A 22,935-nucleotide genomic window follows, 5' to 3' on the forward strand; every position below is an offset into this window, starting at 1 on the left:
AACTTTTCTGCATGCTTGCAGTAGAACCTGCAAAAATTTGTTCCAACACAAGGACAAATTAACTTAAAGTAGAAATGAAAATAAAAAAGAATGTTAATTCTATTTGGGCTTCTTCAGTGCATTATCATCTAAAAATCCTTCTATTACTATTATTTTTTAAAACAGTGTGATAATCTAGCTCTTCCAAACAGAACCAATAACTGGGTATTCTAAAACTTAAATTATTCACTATGGAACTTGTAAAGGCCTAGGAGAGACCTTTCAACTACCTCTACATAACAATTTCAATTGCATCCTCTTTTCTGTGGCTAAAATATATTAAAAAAAAAAAAAAAAAAAAAAAAGAATCTGCGGAAACATGATGGAGTAGCTGAAAAGTAGGATGTGATGGAAACCCTGACCCAGGGAAACATATGGCTAAGTTACTACACATTTTCTTTGAAGATGTCAGCTCTATCACTTCCAGACCTTGTTTAAAAAAAAAAAAAAAAAAAAAAAGCCACTCATAACCACAATGAGTTGAAACCTCTGAACTCTGGCAGGAAAAGGAGCTATTTTCCTCCTATTGTGGTCATTACTTGAAAGAAACAGCAAGATTACTTCCTCAGCTTCTGAAAGATTGGGGCACTTATTCCCAGAAGGGAGATAGGAGTTACGTAGGTTTCAAATAAAGGCAAATTTTCCAGTCACAGATCTTCAAGAAGGATACTGAGTCTTAAGAGGGGCACTGAATTGGGCTCTATTCCTTTTAGCACTCACACCTCAGTGTTCCCATCTTTGTGAATCCCACAATGATAACTTCAAGGCATTTTAATTCAGTCAAGGCTGGCAAAGTAATAGTTCTCAACTCACCTGTATGGTCTTACTGCTTATACTGGGTCAGGCATTTGTCTGACCTAGCAGTGAGTTGGTTAAGTGAACCAAACCAGCAGAAAATTAACTGTACATAATCTCTGCTGGTTTAGCTTCCTGCATTCTCGTGAATGGACCTTAATGCTAAAGATGCCTTTCAATAAGGCCTAGAATTCTGCTTTTGTAAAAAATAGCTTAGGAACTTTGTCCATTTTACAAATGTCTGATATCAAACAAAATGAGATTACTTTATCCATATTAAATTACTTCATTCTTTTTAAAATATTAGAATATAAACTAATATGAACTGTAGACTATAATATTGAAATGATCAACAGTATTTTTCACTTAGTAGGATAAATAGGCTTCAATCAAGAATCAGATGGATAATTATCATAGGAGGTTTGTAAGTCTACATGTAAAACACAAAGAATTACAATTCTGTTTGCTACCAAAGAGAAACAGACAATTTGTAAGAAAGGAATTGCTAGGAACCTACTGTCAAAGTAGCAGGAAACAAGTGGTGTATTGGCACCAAACACCTTTGTGGCTGAGTCCTTGGTTTTGTCTGAACCCTTCCCTTCTCCATCATCGGTACTAGTGTCTGCTCCCTAAAATTTTGTGAAGAAAAAACATCACTGCATAGTTACAACTGCAGAAACAATCTGATGAAAGTATACCATATGCAGGAACATACAGGTTTCAGCCTCATTTCCAGGAAAAAGTATAACTTGATTTCTTAAGTAAATGGATATTAAAAGATGTTTAGTTCATACAAAGCTCATGTCATCTTGCCACTGAAGGTGTGCAGAAATCAATCCAGTCATTTCATCTCATTGCCAGAATGTCTTACTGCTGGAGATACATTAGCTACCTCAGCTCTTAGTGCAGCAGAGTTCTTCTGCATTGCCCTATTGCAGAGAAATGCTCTAAGGATTTATTTTAGCTATAGTGCAGGAAATACAGTCAAATGAGAAAGTCAGTTTTCAACTCTGTGGCATCAAATCAAATGGTGAATCATGGACTGATATTTGGTGGGGGAGGGGAGGGGAGGAGAGGGGGGGAAGGAAACAGAGAAAGAAAAAAAAAAGAAACATTAATGCTATACTCTGAATAATCAGCTTAGAAAAACAAAGTAGTTTCTTTACAAGACTGTGTGTTACTATTATGGGCTCAAATTTGTATCTTGATAAACAGAGCTTACCTATGAAGCTGTGTTAAACCTGAAAACTTGACAAGTAATTAAATTTTGATAAACTGTGACCTACAATATTCTGACCTTTCAGATACTTAGCTATTTTCTTTTTTTTCTCATGCTTGGTTATATATTGCAAATAAATACTCATCAAGGGTAGCTATTTCAGTTTCTTTTGCTTCTGGTACCGATGCTGACACATCTAAATTATGCACATTAAAATCTTTTGTAAGTCATCTTTCCACTTTATTGCAGATAAGCCTTCTGTAAGTAAAGTGAAAAGATGACTTACAAAAGTAATTTTGACTTTTGATCTAGATTATTATACAATAATAATTTGAAGAATCAACAAGCATGTTATTTAAGAACTTAGGTACTTACTTCAATGGTCCCCTTCAGACTAAACAATATAAACTGTATTAGTTCCTCAGTTACACATCAATTTAATGATTCAGAGACTAAAAATTAATAGATTCACCTCCAAGGACTTTTTTTTTGATACTGTGTCCCTTACCAAAGCACCTTCAAGTTTAAAGATAGCTGCAGCACCATGTGTCTCTGAGGGAGCCATCTTTCGTCTCCATCGTCTTCGACGGAAAGTGTCAGAACTGCGTTGTTTCCAGTGAAATTTCCAACCAATCAAGGAAGCATATTCCCATCCTTCTTGATCTTCATACGATGACATTCCCTAGGAGACGTAATCTGTTATCCACAATATTGTATAAATGTCATGAAAAAAAAATCTGCAATTGCTTTTGTAGGCACTGTTGTGATGTGCAAGTACAGTCTGTAATTACAGCCCTCTTCTGCTCACCCTTCCCGTTGTTACTGCCTGAGCTGAATCCCTCCTACGCTTCCGCACCAGTCTTCTTCGTCGGTGTGTATGATACATTTTCTCTGCAGCAACCCATGACTTTGGTTTAGTGTCTGGAGGAATAGTAATTCCATATTCCCATCCTAAAACAGAATTGAATAGTTGGCATATTTCTAGAAACACATGCAAGACACAAATAAGAATAACATGAGAATTTATTTTTTTATTGTGACTACAAAGAATGAAGATTTAGTCACATGAAACTATTTGATATGTCCTATGAAGACAGGATGAGAGAACTGAAGTTGTTCTGCAGAGAGACTTTAAAGTGGCCTTCCATTACTTGAAGGGGGGCTACCAGGGAGTGCAGTGGGAGGATAAGGGGTAATGATTTTCAACTAAAAGGAGGTAGGCTTATATTAGACATTAGGATGAAATTCATTACTACAAGGTGCTGATGCACAGGAAGAAGTTTCTGTATTTTGGATCTACATGTTAGAATTCAGTTGTCAGGTATTTAGGACTCTGTTTTTTACCTAGATTGAACTCCTAATAAAATGTTACTGCAGAATCCTAGCAGACGTTCCAGTTAAGACACTTATGGGTACTCTACAATAAATAAGATCTCCTTTTTCCTGTTAAAAATCACTATTTATTTAACTTATGTTTAAAGCAGTAACTGTTTGAGAATTTTTAACTGTTTTAAAATGAATTGAAATTCATGACCACTTAGCAAATCTTCTTGACTTCAGTCTTCTACAGGCTTCCCTTTTGCTTTTATTACCTATTTGCTTTCCATACTATTAAATACCCCTTAGATACTTTGCTATGAAGGACTGACTGCTTTTTCTTATTTCTGTAGAATCCAATTTATTGGTTTATGTGGTTGTTTTCATCACAAGTTCCAAGATGGTAGTGATTTTCATTTTGTAAAAGTGATAAGCACGTTAGAGTTCTAGCAACTATAAACAATGGCTCTGCTTGGTTAGGATTTTCCTGATTTGTAGTACTTGAAAACATTCTGTTCAGCAGTGCTACATTTGTCACAGAAAGACCCTGAAATCATCTTCATTTTGGAACTGGCTAGTAACTAATTTGTTTCGTAGTGTTTACATTCTGATCAGTTTTGCACACCACCTGCACATATTCATATGAATATGAAAGCAATCATTTTGTTTTCAACAATATAGAAATTCTTCACACCCTTGTGTCATCTCCTACTAGGACAAACAGACTCCTTCCCTTGCTTGATTCCCAGACCTCCTGTTTCACCTCTTAGCCTTCAGAGAATCACAGAGCAGTTGGAAGGGAGCTTTAAGATCATCTAGTTTCAACTCCTGCTATAGGAAGGGACACCTCCCTCTAAACCAGCTTGCTCAAAGCTCCATCTAGCCTGGCCTTGAACACCAGTGAGGGCATCCACAACCTCTCTGGGCAACCTGTTCCAGTGCCTCACCACCCTCACAGTAAGTAATTTCTTCCTTATAGCTAGGCTAAATCTACTCTCTTTCAATTTAAAGCCATTTCCCCTTGTCTTGTCACTGCCCTTACAAAGAGTCCCTCCCCAGTGTTCCTATAGGCCCCCTTTAGTTACTGGAAGGATGCTACAAGGTCCCCCTCAGAGCCTTCTCTCCTCTGAGCTGAAGAGCCCCAACTCTCTCATCCTGTCCTTGAAAAGGAGGTGTTCCAGCCCTCTGATAATCTCTGTGGCCCTTCTCTAGACCCAGTCTGACAGCTCGATGTCTTTCTTGTATGGGGAGGCTCCAGAACTGGACACAGTACTTCAGGTAGGGTCTCACAAGAGCAGAGATTCTGCCTCAATCTGCTGGTGGAGCTTTTCTTGATGCAGCCCAGGATATAGTTGGCCTTCTTGGCTGCAAGTGCACATTGCCAGCTCATTTTTCGAGTTTTGCTTGTTTACTCTTTCCCTGGCTGAAGGCTTCCACCTGAAATACCAGACAAACTCGACCCTGGCTTTGCCACATAATCTAAGGTAGAATTATAGGTGCTTGATGTCTCAACCTAAGCTTCCGTCTTCTTTAAAACAATTGACAGTACTGATCTACATCTTACAGGCCAAATCCTAATCATTGGATTTCACTAACACTGGATGTAGGAAAAAAGTTTTGGAAATGTATTTCAACAAGGACAGGTTCTATTTCTAAGCATACTGTTCATACAACCCAGCTTTATGTGGGTTGTATGTGGAACCTTTCATGTTAGCATATTATTGTTCACGTGACACTTCTTATTTTCTTAATTTTTTAAAGCTTTTGGCTCAAAAATACCTGCAGCACTCGAGACCAACACACAGCTTCTTGGATTCTATGATTTGTTCTCTGGTAGACTCAGATACATTTATTAGGTAGCATATAAACAGTAAATCTTACCATGCTCATCTACTGCTCGATTTAAGTCTGACTTCCAAGCATCATCTTCCCACATCCATCCAACAGGACATGTGAACTCACGTGGCGGTGGAGCTTTTTCTCCATTCTTTTATATAGGGAAAACAGAGCAGTTCCATGTATTAGTAGATAAAATACACTGTGTAGCAAATCTTGGAACTTTTTCTCTTAAACTCTCATCTTTTTACAGTGAAAAGTACTGATTAATACATCTCACCACATCTGTGAAACTCTCTTCAGCAGCTTTCCATTCTCCCCCAGGATAGCGGCTCTCATTCTCATACACTTCATCGGTAAACTCGGTATGACCAGCATCAGCTTCAGTCAACAAACTGCAAATCCAAAGCAAACACAGTATTAAGCCAAAATTACTTAAGTAGGCCCCAGAGAATACATAGAAGCAATGTACATGCTGTAGTCTGGATTACTGGTCTCTGTAAAGTTCAATTTTCAACACAGCTCACAAGTACAAGAACTTTATTCTCCTAGAACATCTTCCTAACATTGCAGCACCTCCTCTAGAAGTAGAAATAAGTGCTAAATTACTCATGTGTGACTAGCAGGAGTTGTTTCAACTGCCATTATTATTCAGCTGCTTTGAGAACTTCTCTTGGAAAAAAAAACACATCATACATCTAAACAGAGAGAAAAAACAGACCATGTGATAGCTGTATGTATTTCTAACTTTTATATAACTAGCTATACACTAAAATTTGAGAATATTGTTGATTTTATCCCTGTTCTGTTATTTACAAACTGAGTAACCATTTGATAAGTTTCTAACTCGAAAGCAAAATAAATAAAAGAACATCAAATTAGAGAAAATAGCTTCTATTTCCATTTGTTATTGTGAGTCAGAAAGCACTGAAATATGTTCTTAAGTGCCACCTGCTGGTCAAGTAGAGCCACAAGACTATTTTCCAATATGATCAGGTATGAGGCATAAACAAATACGCATTTTAACTGGAGATTTCTCTCCTGTTATCTGAGAAAGCATCTCCATGTTACTGCTTTTCTTCATCTCAAACTATTCATTGAAATAATATGGAAATAAATCCATCCATTTATACCTACAAACATGCATGACTTCAAAATGGATCAAATAGCACATGTTATCCTGCAGTGATTCTATAGGAACATCCTGTGTATTTCTCACACGAACAAAAGAATTAAAGATTGAGTGAATCTTTCATTAAAAAAAAAACAAAAAAAACACCAAAACAACAAAAACAACACACCATAAAACACACACACACACCCCACACCTTTTTATTTTTATGCTGGTTTTTGTTTTTTGAGCAGTTCATTTACCCAGTCCCATTTTAAGTGTGACAACACAAATGGCTGAGCTGGGACAGCTTAGGAATTGACAGCCTCTGACACAGCAAGACTGAAGCTGGTGGAGCTGGGGAAAGATGGAGACCTCATGAACTGGAGCTGTCAAGGGAAGAAGAATCATATGACAGCACAGCCCTAGCCTCTGATAATATCCCCTGCCTTGAGTCACTCTGACAAATAACATGTAACAGTTGTTTCATGAGGGTCCACAGACCTTCTCAACATACAGTGAAAATAAACAAAAAATAATAATCCAGTGTATGTGAACAACAAAAGGCAATAGTATTTTTAGAGTTATTAAAAAGCTCTGACTATTCTCAGCAAAGAAAACAGAGACAGGATATCTTCCTCCACGCTCAGAAGAATAATAATTATAAATTCCTTTATTCCTGCTTGAATAAAATTAGAAGTATCTTACCTTCTTTCAGGGTCAACCATCCATTCTCCTTCCCACTCCCAGCCTTTTGGGGGTAGAAAATACTCTCTCTTCAGTTTGATTTTTCCTGTGACATCAGAAAACTTGTGGCGACCAACAAGACCTGAGGTACCCCACTTTCCAAAAAGAAGAGCCTGATTTTCATACTGTTTGAGAAGAAAGAATAAAACAGTACTTCAGGAACAAGGAAAAGATTTCAGGAGGAAAAAAAAAAAGCTTTATTTAATAGTTATAATTGAAGCATTCTACTAGTCACTTTATTTGAAATTAAATACCTCCTTCCCATGCCTTCCACTACTATCATTAATTTCTTTTTCTTCTGTGCTGTCTTGTAAATGTAAGCAATGATTCTGCTATTAATTGACACTTTATTCTACAGCCAAGCTCCCACCAAGTTAAAGGTTTGTTAAATAAAATACCTTTGCATCGTTTGAACAAGAGTTTCTTCCATTCCCTAAATGCACAATCCTCTCATTTCCATTTTCCATCTCCTATTTATACTTTTATTTTGTAACACATAAAACTGAAAATAATTAGTCTTACGGAAGCTAATCAGGAAACAATTCTGATGTCAGCACAGATTATATACTGTATTTCCCTTGCTTTTAATGGGATTATCCTAGTTTATAATGTTCTGTTCTTACTGCTATAAAATTGTTGGATTGCTTTATGAAGAGCAACAGATATTCCATATCCTCATAAACTTCTACGCTAAACAAATAATAGCTTTGAAAAATCCACCGCCTATTTTAAGCTACTTAGTATAGCACTACATTTAGTATTTCAGGCATAGGTGCAATGATGACACTAGCCTCTGTAAAAATGCCATTTCCTCAACTGATATAGTGGATTACACGCACCTTTAGGCATGCAAATTAGGCAGAGATAAGATGCTTACAGCTTATCATTATCATGAAGAATCTCTATTATATGCTATGGGACTACTAGAAGTATTTTTCTTTCACATTTTTTTTTGTTTTTACAATATAGTCCTTTGTCAATGAAATCTAATGGTTTTGGCCAGTTTTTCCTGTAGCAGTTAGTTTTTGGCAATTTTTCTGCTCCTACAAAAGAGCCATTATTAAGCAAAAACCACTTGTATCCATGCATCATTTGTAAAGAAGTGAAGAACCAATTAAAATATATATTAGTATACCAAAACATTATGTTCTAGAACTCAATCTTAATTACAATGATAAAAATCTAAAACAAGTGTCTTGAAATCACTGGAATAATCCAGATTTTCATCTGATTAGCCAGTTCAGATTCTGTTTTGCTGAAGTTCATCTGGTAGGCACAATGGAATTGATTATTAAATTGCCTTCAATGTGGTCTACTTGTTTCAGCACTTATTTCAGTATAATAAATAATACTCTCCTTTTCTGCCAGGCATGCAAAACAATTACAGAAGAGCTCAAACTGCATAGAATTCATAAGGTTCACATCCAAGTTTAATGTAAGAAAGCGATGATGGACATACCATTTCTGCAAAAACACTGAACGTTCCCTCTGCAAAGCTATTGAACTTCTTTTCAACTGCACTGAGCCCAAGCCAAATGTTAACTCGCAACTCCACAGGCATTTTGACATCTTTCGTCTTGTCCTGTGGGTACTGACACACACATAAATAAGGTTATTCTTTGTTATGTTATATAGGTGTTTTAGCTTTCAGTACTATCTAAACAATAACATAATTAAATGAGCAATAATACACGATTTATCTCTTCCTGCATGGCATTTCCTCAGAAAGAGCTAATAAAATAGTTCAGGAAGGAGACATTCTTTATATGGTGCCTGCCCTAGGCATGTAAAAACCAAACACAGAGAACATTTGTATAATCCCTGCTCCTGTATATCCTCTCTCAAGTTTAATCCAGTAATGTGTTCTTAATTATGACAATAATTTAGAGCTCACGTGGACGTTAGTGTTTCTTGTCAGGAGAGTCATGCACATAAAAGAAAGTTTAAGGATTTAAAGTTTAAGGATTTTGAGGAAAAAAAATACCTTTAAGAAGATTGTTTGTGTTTTTCCACAGTATTTACCAGATGATTCAGGGCTTGTGGTGGAATACAGCACTTGGTGTGCAGGAACACGAGCATAAGCCAGTCTTTTCTCCCCTCGGATCATCCATATGATTACATCAGGCATACTGTTTTGTGGCTGTGGATTATTTGCAGGGCAAAGAAAGTTGAAGTTGGTAATTAATAGAAGGTCAAATGAATCTAATGCTTAGATAACAGAACCATAAATTGACCCAATGCTTAGGCAACAGCAACATAAATCTAATTTGTGTTTTCAGTTAAGAATCAATAATAACCTTGAATTTATGGTAAAGAGAGGAAATTGATTCACCTCACAAGTAATGAAGTATATGGTGGTGAAATAATCATTAAAAATATAATAAAGATTGCTGGAAAATAATGTGTTGTTAAAAAGATTTTGTTCCTATATCTTTTGCAATTTTATCTAGAAATGCACTGTATCCCAATTCGTTTACTGTACAGTGACAGATCTCAGTTACTATAGCTTTGGATTGACAAATACACACTGAAATGCTTGCAATGCTTGCACATTAAGAGTAAATCCTCATAAGACTTAGCAGAAGACAAAAACAGCCTCCCACTTTTTTTTTTCTTTTCAGCTTTTCCAGACTTCTGCTGAAGTCTTCCAAATTAAGTGATGTTTTTTAAAACATTTCAAAGTAGAAGTGACAAAGAGAAAACAAACACTTCTACAGTGTCATGAAAACCAATTATGAAAGAGCATAATCCAGATAAAAACTCAAGACATTGTTGAGAATTCAAAAATCTCCACAAGGAGTTAATTACTATGGCTTATGACCTGCAGAAGTACTACATACACCCTGTAGTCCTTGAATCTGCAGTGTGATTTGCTGATCTGGAATAAAATAAAGGAAAAAACACAGCCACTTGGATGAGGTAAAGAGCCTGCTGTAATTCTACAAGGTTATGTTCCAACAATACATTCTCAGCGAAATTGGGTAACAAACTGGAATAATATATTTAAGTAAATCCTAATTACAGAGAGGCATGTTTTACTTTCATGGCATCTAAGACTACCTTTCTAAATAGAGCAGATATTGCTTGATCAGCAGTGAACATTATACCAATTTGGGTGAGACAGCTACTTTTAAACTTACTGAATCATTGATATTGTGTGGTACTAACCTCTTCACTCAGTTGCATTAATTTATCCAACCAATCCTCAATTTCTGTCAAAGTGGTTTTCACATCAGTAGCTTCATTCCTCATCCTTGTTGCTGCTTCTCCAATCTGTTTGAGAGACCTTAAGCGCAGCTTTTCTATCTGAGTGTCAAGGACTGTAATATTAGATTTGCCTTCTATGAGGGGAAATGGTTTACTGAAAAACAGAATTATTATCATGGTTAATAACCTAGGTGAATTTTATTTAGCCATACACTAAAGGAGTACAATCATAAAGTTGCAAAAAACTGAATGCTATCGCTTTCTGTAAATGAAAATCACCAGAATAGTTCTACAGCATTCATTTCTGCAGACGTTTCCAGCTGACCAAGTGTTTACAGTAAGTTGAAGAAATGCTGTGCTTATGTAAGAAGCACCAATGTAGAATAGTTTGAGGCATGAGCTATCATGTAATTACTGCTTACCAAATCAAGCAGAATCTATTCTCTAAAATATGCAGATCAGAAAATTATTGTCTCAGAATGTATACCTCAAAGATTAAACTGGCACCTTCAGACCAAGTTTAGGTTCACCGAAGCCATAAATTCTCAGAAATTCAATATATAAATACAGCTCATGTCTGTGACTATGAGAGCTATCTAACTCTGGCAACAATACATGAAAAAATCTCTAAAGGAAATCTGTTGCACAGAACTTTTGTGACACCAGAGGGCAGAGTAACTATTTAATGGAAGTAAGCAATACTTCAGCACTGCAATAAAGCCCAGGAAAGCTTTTCTGAGGTGTGGGTATCCACAATTAAATTCCTAGAGTTCATTAGAAGTTTTTTAATGTGATACTTACAGAAAATTTCAGATGCACGGCAAAGTTTGGAAAGAATGACCCTTCTCTGACCTAGCTTTAATAATAAGCCATGCATTTCTAAGGACTTTGACTCTGCAAAACCTTACCACTGACTATTGCACCTATCACTAGAGTTATTTCTACTAATCTCATTGCAAATGCTGCCTGTCCAGGTACAAGTACTTACACTTGGTCCAAGTGTACCATATCCAAACTTCACAAAGTCATCACATTTTAGTTATAAATGGTGCACTGAAAACTCCTATTCATTAAAACTTTATCACTGCAAAGAAAATTGTTCTATGAATTCAGTCCAAAGCATTTATTTGCTTTTGACAAAGTTTTTGTGAGTTTCCTGAAAATAAACTTCAGAGGGCTCTGTATCCTATAAACAACAGAAAGCTAATGTGGTTGGTATGTCTAGGTGCTACTGTCATTAAACAAAACAAGTTTGAATAGCTGTGCAGCTGTGTCAGATGATAGATTGTAATCACCAACACAAAGCTTAAAGTTTCTATACTCTCCAGATGGCTCCATGGTGATAACAGCTTGCCCTTAACGTTTTGCTTTCCTAAAGCACATCAGTTCTTTCTCTGCTTCCTTCTGTCCAATAGGAGGTTTGTATTTTGAGATAAGTTATATAACATACAATTATTTGCTAATGTAAAATGATCTTCACCATGTTTGCTTTTTCCTCTGTTCACTTCTACTTTGGTTCTAGAGCTTGATAAATTAGTTCTTCTATAAGAACTTCTTCTGTTATGTACTCTAACAAATAATAATTACTCTCATCTTTCATTTCCCTTCCTTATCCCCTTCTGTTAATTCCTCTTTCTCATACAATTCTTTCCATGCTATTAAGAATTTGTTTTCCTTCTAGACCTTAAGTGATGACTCCCACTGCATTTTCTGACTACATTACAGATATGTTGACTAAAGGATCACTCAAAAATCTTATCTTTACAGCCCTTAAGCTCTAAACATCTTAAAAAGCTTTAAGAAGATAAAGTAGTAGAAAGACATCAGAGATTCACAACATTCACATCTGCAAGGCAGTTCTGCCTTAGATTCCCCCCCTCCCCAAAGAGATGCTGCTTCATTACCATTGACATAACAGAGAATAATACACCTAGATGGCTGACTGGCAATATCTGTGATGTTTTACTACTTTCAGAAACTTGTGGAATTCCAGTTTTCAAGTCAGTTCATACAGGCAATGAGTTTTATAGTCTTTAGAATTTGTTCTCTGACCCAGTAAAAGCAACAAAGAAGATTAAAAGCAGACCTAGAATGATAAGGCAAGAGATAAAAACATTATTTTACCTTATATCATCTGTAAGTTCGTCAATCAGTTTCAACCACATCTCAGCTAATCTGTTTTCAGAAATTTTAGCCTGCATTCCTGATTTTAAGTTGGTTAAGTTGGATTGCTGAGGAATTTAAAAGAAAAGGATTTGCACTTAGAAACTTAAATTGCAGTACTGTAGTCAATATAATTTCAAGACTTTATTTTGATCTTATTTTAAAGCCCAAATCAAAAAAAGACTAAGATATTCAATCTTGATTCCAATGTAACATGACTTTTTATGTTCTTTCATACTGTATTTATTACTTCACATTACTTCACATTGATTATCAGTGCCATTTCTCACACTGTTCAACATTTAACTTTGAACAGGAAAGGAGAAAAATTATGTTCTGTCATTTGCTCAAAATGTATTTCTTTTCATTACACATTCAAGAAAACAGACAGACCAGCAAAAAAGAAAGCTCTTGAGTAACTTACCAGTCTTTCAACCATGTTCAGGATTACATTCACAGGATCTAATCTATGACTTATGTCCTCCCAAAAAGAAGTCAGTGTTACCACTGGCTTTGTGTTTGCCCATGGCAGATAGTAATAATAATTACCTGGTGTGAGACATCTACACGTTAGATGTAGAACTCATGGCAGGGATACATACTGTACACTGTACAAGTTGTTCTATTCACATCATTTATAAACTATCATTTAGTAAGAACATGCAAGCTAGTCCAACTTATCAAAGGATTTATATTTTTCGGTGTCTGTAGCATCGGTTGGATGGTAGAACTTGACTTCAAACTGTACCATAATCAAGTGGATTTTTTTCAATAAATAACCCATTAACATTCATTATTTTAACCAATTATTTAATAATGTAAAACATTGTGAGAATTAATGCATTTCTCTGAAATAAATTATTCAAAGAATAATTTTCTGTGATCTTTTAATATACAGAGAAAATAACTCCTACTGTTTGCATTTAGTAAACTAATTTTATAGCCAAAACACATTTTTCTGTGAAATTGGTTACTAGCTTTTCTTTCAGGCCGCCAGACCCTCAGTTAAAAAAAAGTTTCTGCTACCTTTGAAAGCAGAATGTTCTGACGGTGTTTTCCCTTCTTAATCCCTAGCTTTTAGATACCTGTAGAACACCGTGACTTATTTTTCCTACTAGTTTTCCTAGCATATAGTCAGAGACCAAACTGAATTCTACAAAAATTTCTTTACAAGCCTTTGCAGCCTTTTCGGTCTACTCTTCAAAGACCATGAAGAACCATGCATTATTTTCTGTCCATTTTCCAGTAATTTTTAGTGGAGTAAGAACTGTCATTCCAAAGCTATAAATACCCTGCACCTTCAAAGCACAATTTCACATGATCTTATCCCAAGATCAGCAGCAACCTTACCATCAAAAACAGCACGACTGTACTGAGTTGTCGATGCCAAAGGTTTACAGGTGGTATCAAACTTATTGCCATAGTTACCGATGCTAACTTCAAACTGGATAGGCTCACCAGTGTCTTGCAGCATGGTAGCAGAATGAAACACAGCAGCCAAGCAAAACTTTCGTCTGCGCTGGTATTTCTACAACAAGAACATTTTTAGTTCTGTTTAAATACTTGTAAGATATGAACCACAATTAAAAAAAATAGTAGTATTTGCTCAATGGAAACAATAATTTTAATATTTTTTGCTTATTTCTGGGATGTACCAAAACAACTGATGTGTGTCATAAGTTACTGCATTTGAGAGTATAAAAATGATACAATATCATAGAAAGGCTAATGTTGGAAGGGACCGTAAAAATTATTGCACTCTACTGCCCCTGGACAGGGTTGCTACCCAGGGCTCCATCCAACCTGGCCATGAACACCTCCCGGGATGGGACACATCCATGGATTTTCTCAGCAACCTGTTCCAGCGCCTCACCACTCTCTAAGTAAAGAATTTCCAGCTAATATCTACCCTATATCTCCCCCTTGTTCTATCACTATTAGATTGGCAGCCCTTCCTTCTATTGTATCAACTGTATTTGTATCACTTTGCTTGGCGTCATCAGCAAACTTGAGGAGGGTGCACTTGATCCCATCATTTATGTCACCAATAAAGCCCAGAAGCCTGCAGGGCATGGGCTGGATGAGTCAGCTCCCAGCTGGGGGGTGCAGGGCAGGGTGTAGTATCCCCTGCTCCAGCCAAAGGCTCCAACCCTGATGGACTCTGCTCCAGACCCCTCATGAAGGGTCCCAACTCAGCATCAATAGCAGGGTGGACATACACCTGGGTCTGATATTTCTGTAGCTGTGTTATAAATAAGCATCTCTTGATTCTAAGATTCAACTCAACAGTTTCAATTTTAGTACATTAGATCACACTCCAGAAATAAGCATACAAGGCAGACCTCCATTACCAGCAGTGACAATAAAACAAGAACTTACTTCAACAACCAGTATGTCATCATTAGGAATCATATCTAACTTTTTATTAACAGGTTTGCTTTCAAGCACTGTAGATAGTTCAACCAGAATTCTTCCTCTATATGCAACTCCCTCTCCCTAGAACAGAATGACAGATTTAATCCAGTTTTACATTTTTCTCTTGAAGTAACAATCTTTCTTTGCCTGTACATGCTTATGGCATCACTGAAGTGTTTTTAAAACTTCTGCATAGGCATGCATATACATATTTGAACAAACGAAAAAAAAAAGCAGAATTAATTACAAATATAGAAGTGAAAAATATTGCATACTTAGGAAAACAAAGAGGTAAGAAATACAAGTGCACTAAAAGCCTCTGTTGCTCCTTCAAAAATATGATTTTTAAAAAAATATAAGAAGCTACCATCAGAAAGAAAAACCAAAGGGAGTATAATATGGAAAAAACAAAATTTAAAGTGAGTTAATAAATTGATTTCACCCGAGTTTAATCCTTTTATTTAAAAAAAAAAAAAAATAAAAATAAATCAATAAAGAAACTGACCTTTCCAAAGTTTAATTCGTCATATGGATCTGGGAATCCTGTGTATTCTCTTGGACTTCCGTAGAAATTTAAGTAACAGGGGCCAAATGTTGGTAAAAAGCCAACTTCTGTTTCTCCAGTGTTGACTAATAAGCAAACATCACCATTATATCTTTGTTAGTTATCATTCAGAGACAGAAAAAAGTCATCATTACTTTCAAACTCAACAGAACAAATGTTAGATATTAGTTAGGTATCAGTTATTAGTAAATTAAGAACACTTTATTATCTGAGTATATAATATGAATTTAAAGTAACTATATTTATTATTTGTTGACTATTTGTTCCTAAACTCCTCTTTCATTGTATATATTTACTGTATACTTCTGTGTGCAGTAAAAAAAGCACAAAATAAACAGAACTTCTGCCCCACTCCAAATACTAGATTTTCATGAATGTGAATACACTCACATGTTAATAGAAAAACATCTTTTCCACACAGAAATGAAACACAACATTTGCATTCATTTAAATGCAGAGGTCATCACTTCTCTAGCTGAACAGCCACAATAAAGATGCACACCATACCACAGAAATCTAGAATTTAGCAGAATTAATCTCACTGTTTTAATTGTGGTGTAACTTCTCTGTGATTGTACTTCATGGTAAAGCAAAGACTAACATTTAGAAGGCTGATGATCACATACTACAGAAGGCAATTCCAAAAAGCTATTTTGGCCTTTAATTTAGTATTACTTTAAGAAAAATAGTAAAAAGTATTTGGGTGCAGGAATGTGTCGTTACCTTTGAGCTGCACTCCAACTATATTTATTTTTCATTACATAAATATTTATATGAAATCTTCCAAAGTGGTGAAAAAGAGCCATATCTCCAGCTAGTCACAGAATCAGATTTCATTTTTCAAACTTTATACACATGGCTAACTATAAGCAAAGCATGTGCTGATTGTTTTTTGCAGTTATTTACTACTGCAGGGCTAAGCAGCTGCAAACATAGTTTTGACCTCATGAGTAAGTTAAAAATTGCAATCCACTGTTAGAGCACTTCATAATTGAAGCGAGCGCATGCTGAACTCTAAAACACAGCTTGAAGCATCAGCCAACCAGAAGCAACCAGTTCCAATGCCAAAACTGTTTTATACAGTAAGCTGTGTTTGATAGTCTGTAATTACAATGGTGAAATCTTTGATGTTGATGATAAAATATGTTTATACATTAGAAATGACGGGTTTTCTTAGGCAGTTTGGGCAATGGAGTAAAATCAGTAACAGACCAAGATATATAAACCTTCATATGATGAAGACCCAGTTCCCGAAGATGAAAGTTCTATATTACAAAAAGAGAAGATGTTGAAGATGTTACAAGACAGGAGACAACAGCATTAAAAAAAAAAAAAAAAAAAAAAAAAAAAAGCAAGCTGCTTTAAAAATATAGTTGAAGGCCTGAGAAAAAAAAACAAAAGTTCACATGGGCTAGAATTTCACTTATAATACAAAGGTGTTACTTTTCTTATACGACTTCAAAAGGAAAAGGAGCTTCTCAGTCATTTAGAAACTGGAACAGGCTTCAATCCCTGAAGCTCCTGGGAATATAATCTGTGATTTTACACAGAAATGGTTTATTCCAATGTCAGTACTTCAGTAGAGAGAGAATCCAAGTAAAATGTTACCCAGCACCTAAATGACGCACTCCTGGCTCGTAAGTGAGCTCTGACTCAGCAGCAGTTCAAGTTACATACTTGTGTTGGTAGTACAAGCGATTGTTTCAGAGCTGGAATTTCCCCAACAGCCCAGCCTTTCTCTCTTGGGTTTCTCATTGCCTTCCTAACCTTCGCTTTTGGCTCCGGTTGCATGTGGCATATATGAATGTAAAGCTGTACTTTCAAAAGCAGTACTTTTAAGGGAACCAGACCCTAAGCTTGATGTTATGTGGCTGGCAATACAATTCTATCTCATATTTCAATATCTGCTCACATCATGCAGAGTTGGAGCCACGCATTTTGTTTATAAACTCCTGATATAGTTATTTGCTGAAAGACAAACTGGACTGCTTTCTGACAATAAGTACACATCTAATAGGCTTTGTGAACAAGAGAAAAAGAAATAAAAATCAGTGATTTAGGTTCTTATTGTGGAAATGGTTTTGAGTCAGTATCCTACAAATTAATGAACAACATATTAATAAATGTCAAGCGTGTTTAACCATGAGCTTTAAAATTACGTATGGACACCCAATATGCCACACTATGTTCATGAAAAAGACAAAATATTTTTTCAGGTAAAGTAACATAGAATCATTGTCATGGAGCTGGCTCAATTGTATGAAAACCTCTTAGGAAAAGATGATATTATAGATACCAAAGATATTATTTGTAAAACATTCTCAGTATTATATTGGAACAGAAAGATAATAGAAACTGCATTACTTAGTATTCTCCAAAATCTCTGCACAAAAATACTTATCTTATTTTCTAATGGAGACAATAAGCTGGAACACAGAAGGTTCCACATAAATATGAGAAATAGCTTCTTCACAGTAAGGTAACAGAACACTAGAACAGGCTGCCCAGAGAGGTCATAAGGTCTCCACTGGAGACATTCAAAATCCTCCTGGACACATTCCTATGTGACCTAATCTAGGTGTTCTTGCTCTTGCAGGGGGATTGGACTAGATGGTCTTTTAAGGTCCCTTCCAATTCCTGACATTCTGTGATTCCGGTGATAGGACAAGGGGCAGTGGGTGCAAGCTGGAACACAGGAGGTTCTACAGTATGTTACAAGCCTCACATCCTGCCTAACAAAATCTGATTTCTTGCAGTTAGTGAGTTTTACCTTTCAATTTTTATGAAGTTGCAAATCCAGCAATGTAAACTGACTGGCATGCAAATTAACGATGCGCAATCATAGTTCCTAGTGAAACTATTAACATAAGGGTTGCTAAATGACAGTCATATGGAGTTCTTAAGCAATGAGTTACAAAGCTGCTGATTAAAGCAGTGACTGATCAAAATTCCTCTCAGCATCTGAAAGCAGTATGGTGGTTCTAGATCACTCCTGCAGGCTAACTACTCAGGAATATTCCAGTTTTTATTTTTTTACATTCTTTTCCCAAGAAGAAAAGAGATTGACTTACAAGGTCGCAAAAGAAATCTTGTCTGCTAATACCCAATAAAGTAATGATTATGAAACACTGCCTCTGAATTGTTTTTAAATACCTTAGCAAATTTACTTATCTCACTAATGGTACACTGTGAGATCACGTGGTTTTCTGAATTTGGGAAATTACAAATTTAATTGACTCATTAACTGTATGTACATATTTATCATTATATTTATTAAATATTATTTATTAAAAATACAACACTGACTTCTGAGTTACTGCTATTTTGATGTGATGTGGTATAACATTAATACTCTGAAAAGTTCCACTGTATGTTTTCTGTAAGCGTTGTTTTGAAATCTCTGGAAACAGATAATCCTGTTGCCACAGAACTGAGGAGCTATATGAAAGCATGCTTTCTTAGCATACAGCACTGATGCTTACTGTTCCTTCAAAGAGAAGAAAGTATGTTACATACTGCTGAATTATTTACCTTCAACTTCCCCTCCAGAAGAAGCAATTTTTGAGAGACTTAAATATGTTGTTCCTACTACATCATTTTTGGTAAGACGATCCCTGAAAAAGAAAAAGGAAAGGTTTTAATTAAACTTTATATTGGCTATCCTACACAGAAGCAAGTACAGGTGGCTAAAATGCACTCCAAGACAGTGTGCTCACATTTGTATCATCTAGAATGTTTTTTATTATTAGCAGAAGGTAATGACTAGTTACAAAAATGGTTTTTATCATGAGGAAGTCATAAAAACTGAAAAACTCCTTCAAAAATAGTAGAATTTTAGTAACCAACTTAGAAGCCCTGCTGAAAATAATCATTTATATACCTAAGGATACAGTCAGAAATTTGTAGTAGTGAGAAATTTGCAAACCAGATCCCTGTGAGATTTTCTGCCTTCTCTCCAGAACTATGCTTAGTAAGAGTAAACAGGCATACAGATAGAACAGCAACTCTAGCATACAAAGATTTGAACCACCTAAACCTAAACGTTAAGTGTGCTTAATATTCAACAATCCATTAATTAATAGGTAAGACAATATTGATACGTGCAAGACAAATATTTACAGAATCAGTCATTCAAGTTTTATCTGAAAATGTAGTGGAATTCAAGCATTTTTAAAAATACAAACATACTAGTTAGTGGGCACAAAACTAGGGAAGAGACAAACACGAGTATTACAAATACTACTCTTCACTATCACCTAAGTAACAATAGTGTGTATTGCTCACTGCACAAAACTAACACTATGCTAATCAGGCTTCTTGTAAAGAAACCGTATTAAGGATACCTATGCATCTTCTTAAATACTCTTATAGATTGAGACCAACAATATCTGACAAATAAAGAACTAGACTTCACATAATATAATTTATGTTGTCCAGTGCTTTAAGTCATAACTCACCAGTCAACAATTGCAAGCTTTATTTTCTCACACATTGAGGGAAACTGAAAAAAACAAAGCAATGATAATAAAATAACCCATTAATTGTTTCAACTCTCTAATCTTAATAATTTGGGTACCAAAAGAATGTCGGTCTTCTAAATAAACAAGAAAAAAAAACTGACCTTGACTTGAAGATAAATAATTTGGTTCCATTCTGGATTAGCATTTTTCTCAATTATGTTTGTGCAAACCTGAAAAAACATAAAATTAAAAAAGGACAAAGATTAAATGGACCAAAAACAGCATATTCTAGCTATGACTGGGGGTCAATCATATTCTACTCAGAGAGATAAGGGGTAGTGATTAATGATGAATACTGAGGTTCTTATGCTGCAATAAACCAGTTGTTTTCAATTCATAAATATTACTACACTGACCTGCATAGGCATCCTTAACAACTATTGGAGGGAAAATTTTGAAATAGCATTTAAACCTGACACTGGAATTACCCTAAGGGGAAAAAAAGCTTCTTGTTTCCACTAGCTATAATGAAGGTGCTTGTAAACTAATAATGATCCCTTACCACTGCAAAGAAACAAGGCAAAGGGAGGACCTAATTTAAGCTCACTTTATGCAGACTTTGATGAAAAATATACTTTTTGGGGAAGCCTGTATTATTTGTTGGCAATGTCTACTGAAAGCCTCCTCTGAGATCTGGCTTACTGAGGATGGTAATTTGATTATATAGCATAATAGAAGACTGACATTTTTCCTCTTTAAGACTGGATAGCTATGAGTGTAGGCTGTGCAATTGAGCTTCAGCTCAAATTTGGTATTCTGAGGAATATATTAGTCATAAAATGTACAAATGCTGTTAATCTGTCCAGAAAAATCCGCACAACCAGTTACATAAAAGCAATCAGGAACCAGTAGATAAGCAATCTGGCATGCATCAGTTCTTAGCCTTTAGTCATACATTCTTTTTATTAGTCATCAGCTTTACACCCATTCTGCTGTACCTTGTAGACTGTCCTCGTTTTATTAGGTCAATTTTAGCACCAATGCTTTTACATTTCCATAATTTTGGTAAGCTTAAAACATATATTGGAATATAAATTCTCCCTCACAACCATGATTAAAATGCAGTGACTCAGATACTTATTTAATTACCTTTTTTCCAGCAAAAGAAACTTCCACAAAGGGATCTACCAGATTTTTCTTGTCTGCTTCTCCTCCAAATATTTCCTTGACAGTCTGTGCAAAAGCATCATCCACTGGAGAGAATATTCATAACAGACATTAAAGTCTGTACATTTTTCTCTAATTTTAAACTTGCCATAACATTCACACTAAAATCAACCAATAAATAGATCAAGGTAGAGTGAAGTCTAATCTGATGAACAAAGTTATGAAGAGCACACATTTACTAGTGAAAGGGGAGAACTTAGGCTCTGGTGTAATTTCAAGAATACAAATTCCTGAAAGACTATAAAGAATGCTGGTGTGCTCCTGAGTTGACAATCACAGTTGTATATTTGAAATATTTTACTCAAGTACCTGTAGATATGGCCATCTATCACAGATAGAGGGGAGAAATCATGCTATAAAGGGATAAAATTGGCACATGCACTGCATACTCAAAACCAATCATAGAACATTCAGCATACCTGCAGACCAACTGTGCTTGAATGTTAATTATGTGCATCTAACTTCTGTGATTGGATGAAGGCTAATGAACCACGTCTTGAATCCCACTCATCAACAGATGAACATCACTAATCTAGTGGATATCATTAAATTATCCACTGTAAGAATTAAGAAGATATACTGAGAACTACCAAAGGGCTGAAATAGGCTACTTAAGCCATCACAGAATTATTGGCTCAAGCAGCAATGTTTTATGTTCATGCACAGCTAACATAGTTAGCTGTGTCTGAGCAGCTAGCGTAGGTAGTTCTATCATGTTAATTTTTCTAATGTGCAATCAAATACACCAATAGGCACATAGTTAGAATCTGCATACTTTGTGGAATGTCCTCAGCTCTGTAGATTTTGAGAAGGAAAGTGACCCATCGAAGTGCAATTCCAGCTGGAAGTAACAGATTGCTCTCCACATCATCGCTTTCATTATCTCTTTCCCTTTTTTCAACCTGTTGGGAGATACAATGGTACACAGCAGGTAGTATCTAAGAAAGAGAATTTAACATACAGGTTTAAGGCAATTATTTAAACTGGTGCCTGCAGTCCACTTCAGGAAGAAGACTGTTATCAGTTCCATTATAAAGAATGAAATTTTGTTGTATTATCAATCAAAAAAAATTAATTTCATTTAAACTATTTCATTTAGTTTTCACCTCTATCCAACTTATCACAATCACACTTTTAAAACCATTATCATCTGATGATCATTAGTATACTCACACAAAATGCCAACTTCATGCAATTTTCATACTCATCTTGAGATTAATATTGTGGTAAGGCATCATATTACAACTAGCTAACATGTACAATTCTGATATAATTTACCAGAACTTACTGTTTTAAAAATAAAGAGATCAAAAACTTCACCATAAAAAACTGCAAGCATCACTGTTATATCAAGAATCATTAAGACAGCACGAACTTTAAAGATCCTTTCCAACCCAAATTATTCCATGGTTCTATAACACGGAACAACAAGGAGATACTCCATGATTCTAGGGACCACATTTAACACGTTTAATTAAGGAAGAGCAGAATGTAGAAGTCTCAGGCAGGAGTAATAGCAGAATTGAAGCTACAGAAAACATTCAAGGGTAAAAAAAAAAAAAAAAAAAAAAAAAAAAAAGGTGACACAGGAAGAGGGTCTATTTTTACCTTGACAAGACAGCAAACTGTTAAGGACTGAATTTTTAGTAGCAGTAGTTACTTTAAACAATCATTCTTTCCTATACATCAAATTAACTAACCAGAAACTATTGATGGGCCTGATTTTCACCAGTTAAGTATTTGGAGCTTTCTGGTACGGAGGTTTCTCTGCATGCTCATCTACATTATGCAATAACTGAGACATTCCTGAGTTAGTCTTTCAACTGATACCAAT

General features: G+C 35.5%; 1 protein-coding gene across 6 annotated transcripts in view; it reads right to left on the reverse strand.

The window, feature by feature from the left end:
• The window catches only part of MYOF (myoferlin), a 67,583-nt gene that overhangs the window by 17,353 nt on the left and 27,295 nt on the right, over positions 1–22,935 (reverse strand). For 5 of the 6 annotated variants that reach the window (XM_052677223.1, XM_052677224.1, XM_052677222.1 and 2 more), the window contains 20 exons: positions 21,877–22,003; positions 21,024–21,127; positions 20,036–20,104; positions 19,872–19,915; positions 18,946–19,028; positions 16,641–16,679; positions 15,355–15,479; positions 14,814–14,930; positions 13,785–13,962; positions 12,859–12,983; positions 12,396–12,502; positions 10,233–10,425; positions 9,049–9,204; positions 8,524–8,655; positions 7,026–7,189; positions 5,487–5,601; positions 5,252–5,357; positions 2,862–3,004; positions 2,562–2,735; positions 1,352–1,463 (listed from right to left, as the gene is read on the reverse strand). In XM_052677223.1, coding sequence (XP_052533183.1) covers positions 1,352–1,463; positions 2,562–2,735; positions 2,862–3,004; positions 5,252–5,357; positions 5,487–5,601; positions 7,026–7,189; positions 8,524–8,655; positions 9,049–9,204; positions 10,233–10,425; positions 12,396–12,502; positions 12,859–12,983; positions 13,785–13,962; positions 14,814–14,930; positions 15,355–15,479; positions 16,641–16,679; positions 18,946–19,028; positions 19,872–19,915; positions 20,036–20,104; positions 21,024–21,127; positions 21,877–22,003 — 2,413 coding nt within the window. The remainder of the gene's footprint in view (positions 1–1,351; positions 1,464–2,561; positions 2,736–2,861; positions 3,005–5,251; positions 5,358–5,486; positions 5,602–7,025; positions 7,190–8,523; positions 8,656–9,048; positions 9,205–10,232; positions 10,426–12,395; positions 12,503–12,858; positions 12,984–13,784; positions 13,963–14,813; positions 14,931–15,354; positions 15,480–16,640; positions 16,680–18,945; positions 19,029–19,871; positions 19,916–20,035; positions 20,105–21,023; positions 21,128–21,876; positions 22,004–22,935) is intronic. The other variant, XM_052677225.1, reaches the window with a different exon arrangement.

The sequence above is a fragment of the Tympanuchus pallidicinctus genome, unplaced genomic scaffold (genome assembly GCF_026119805.1).
Source record: "Tympanuchus pallidicinctus isolate F22 unplaced genomic scaffold, pur_lepc_1.0 scaffold16, whole genome shotgun sequence".
In the NCBI taxonomy this organism is placed as follows: Eukaryota; Metazoa; Chordata; class Aves; order Galliformes; family Phasianidae; genus Tympanuchus; species Tympanuchus pallidicinctus.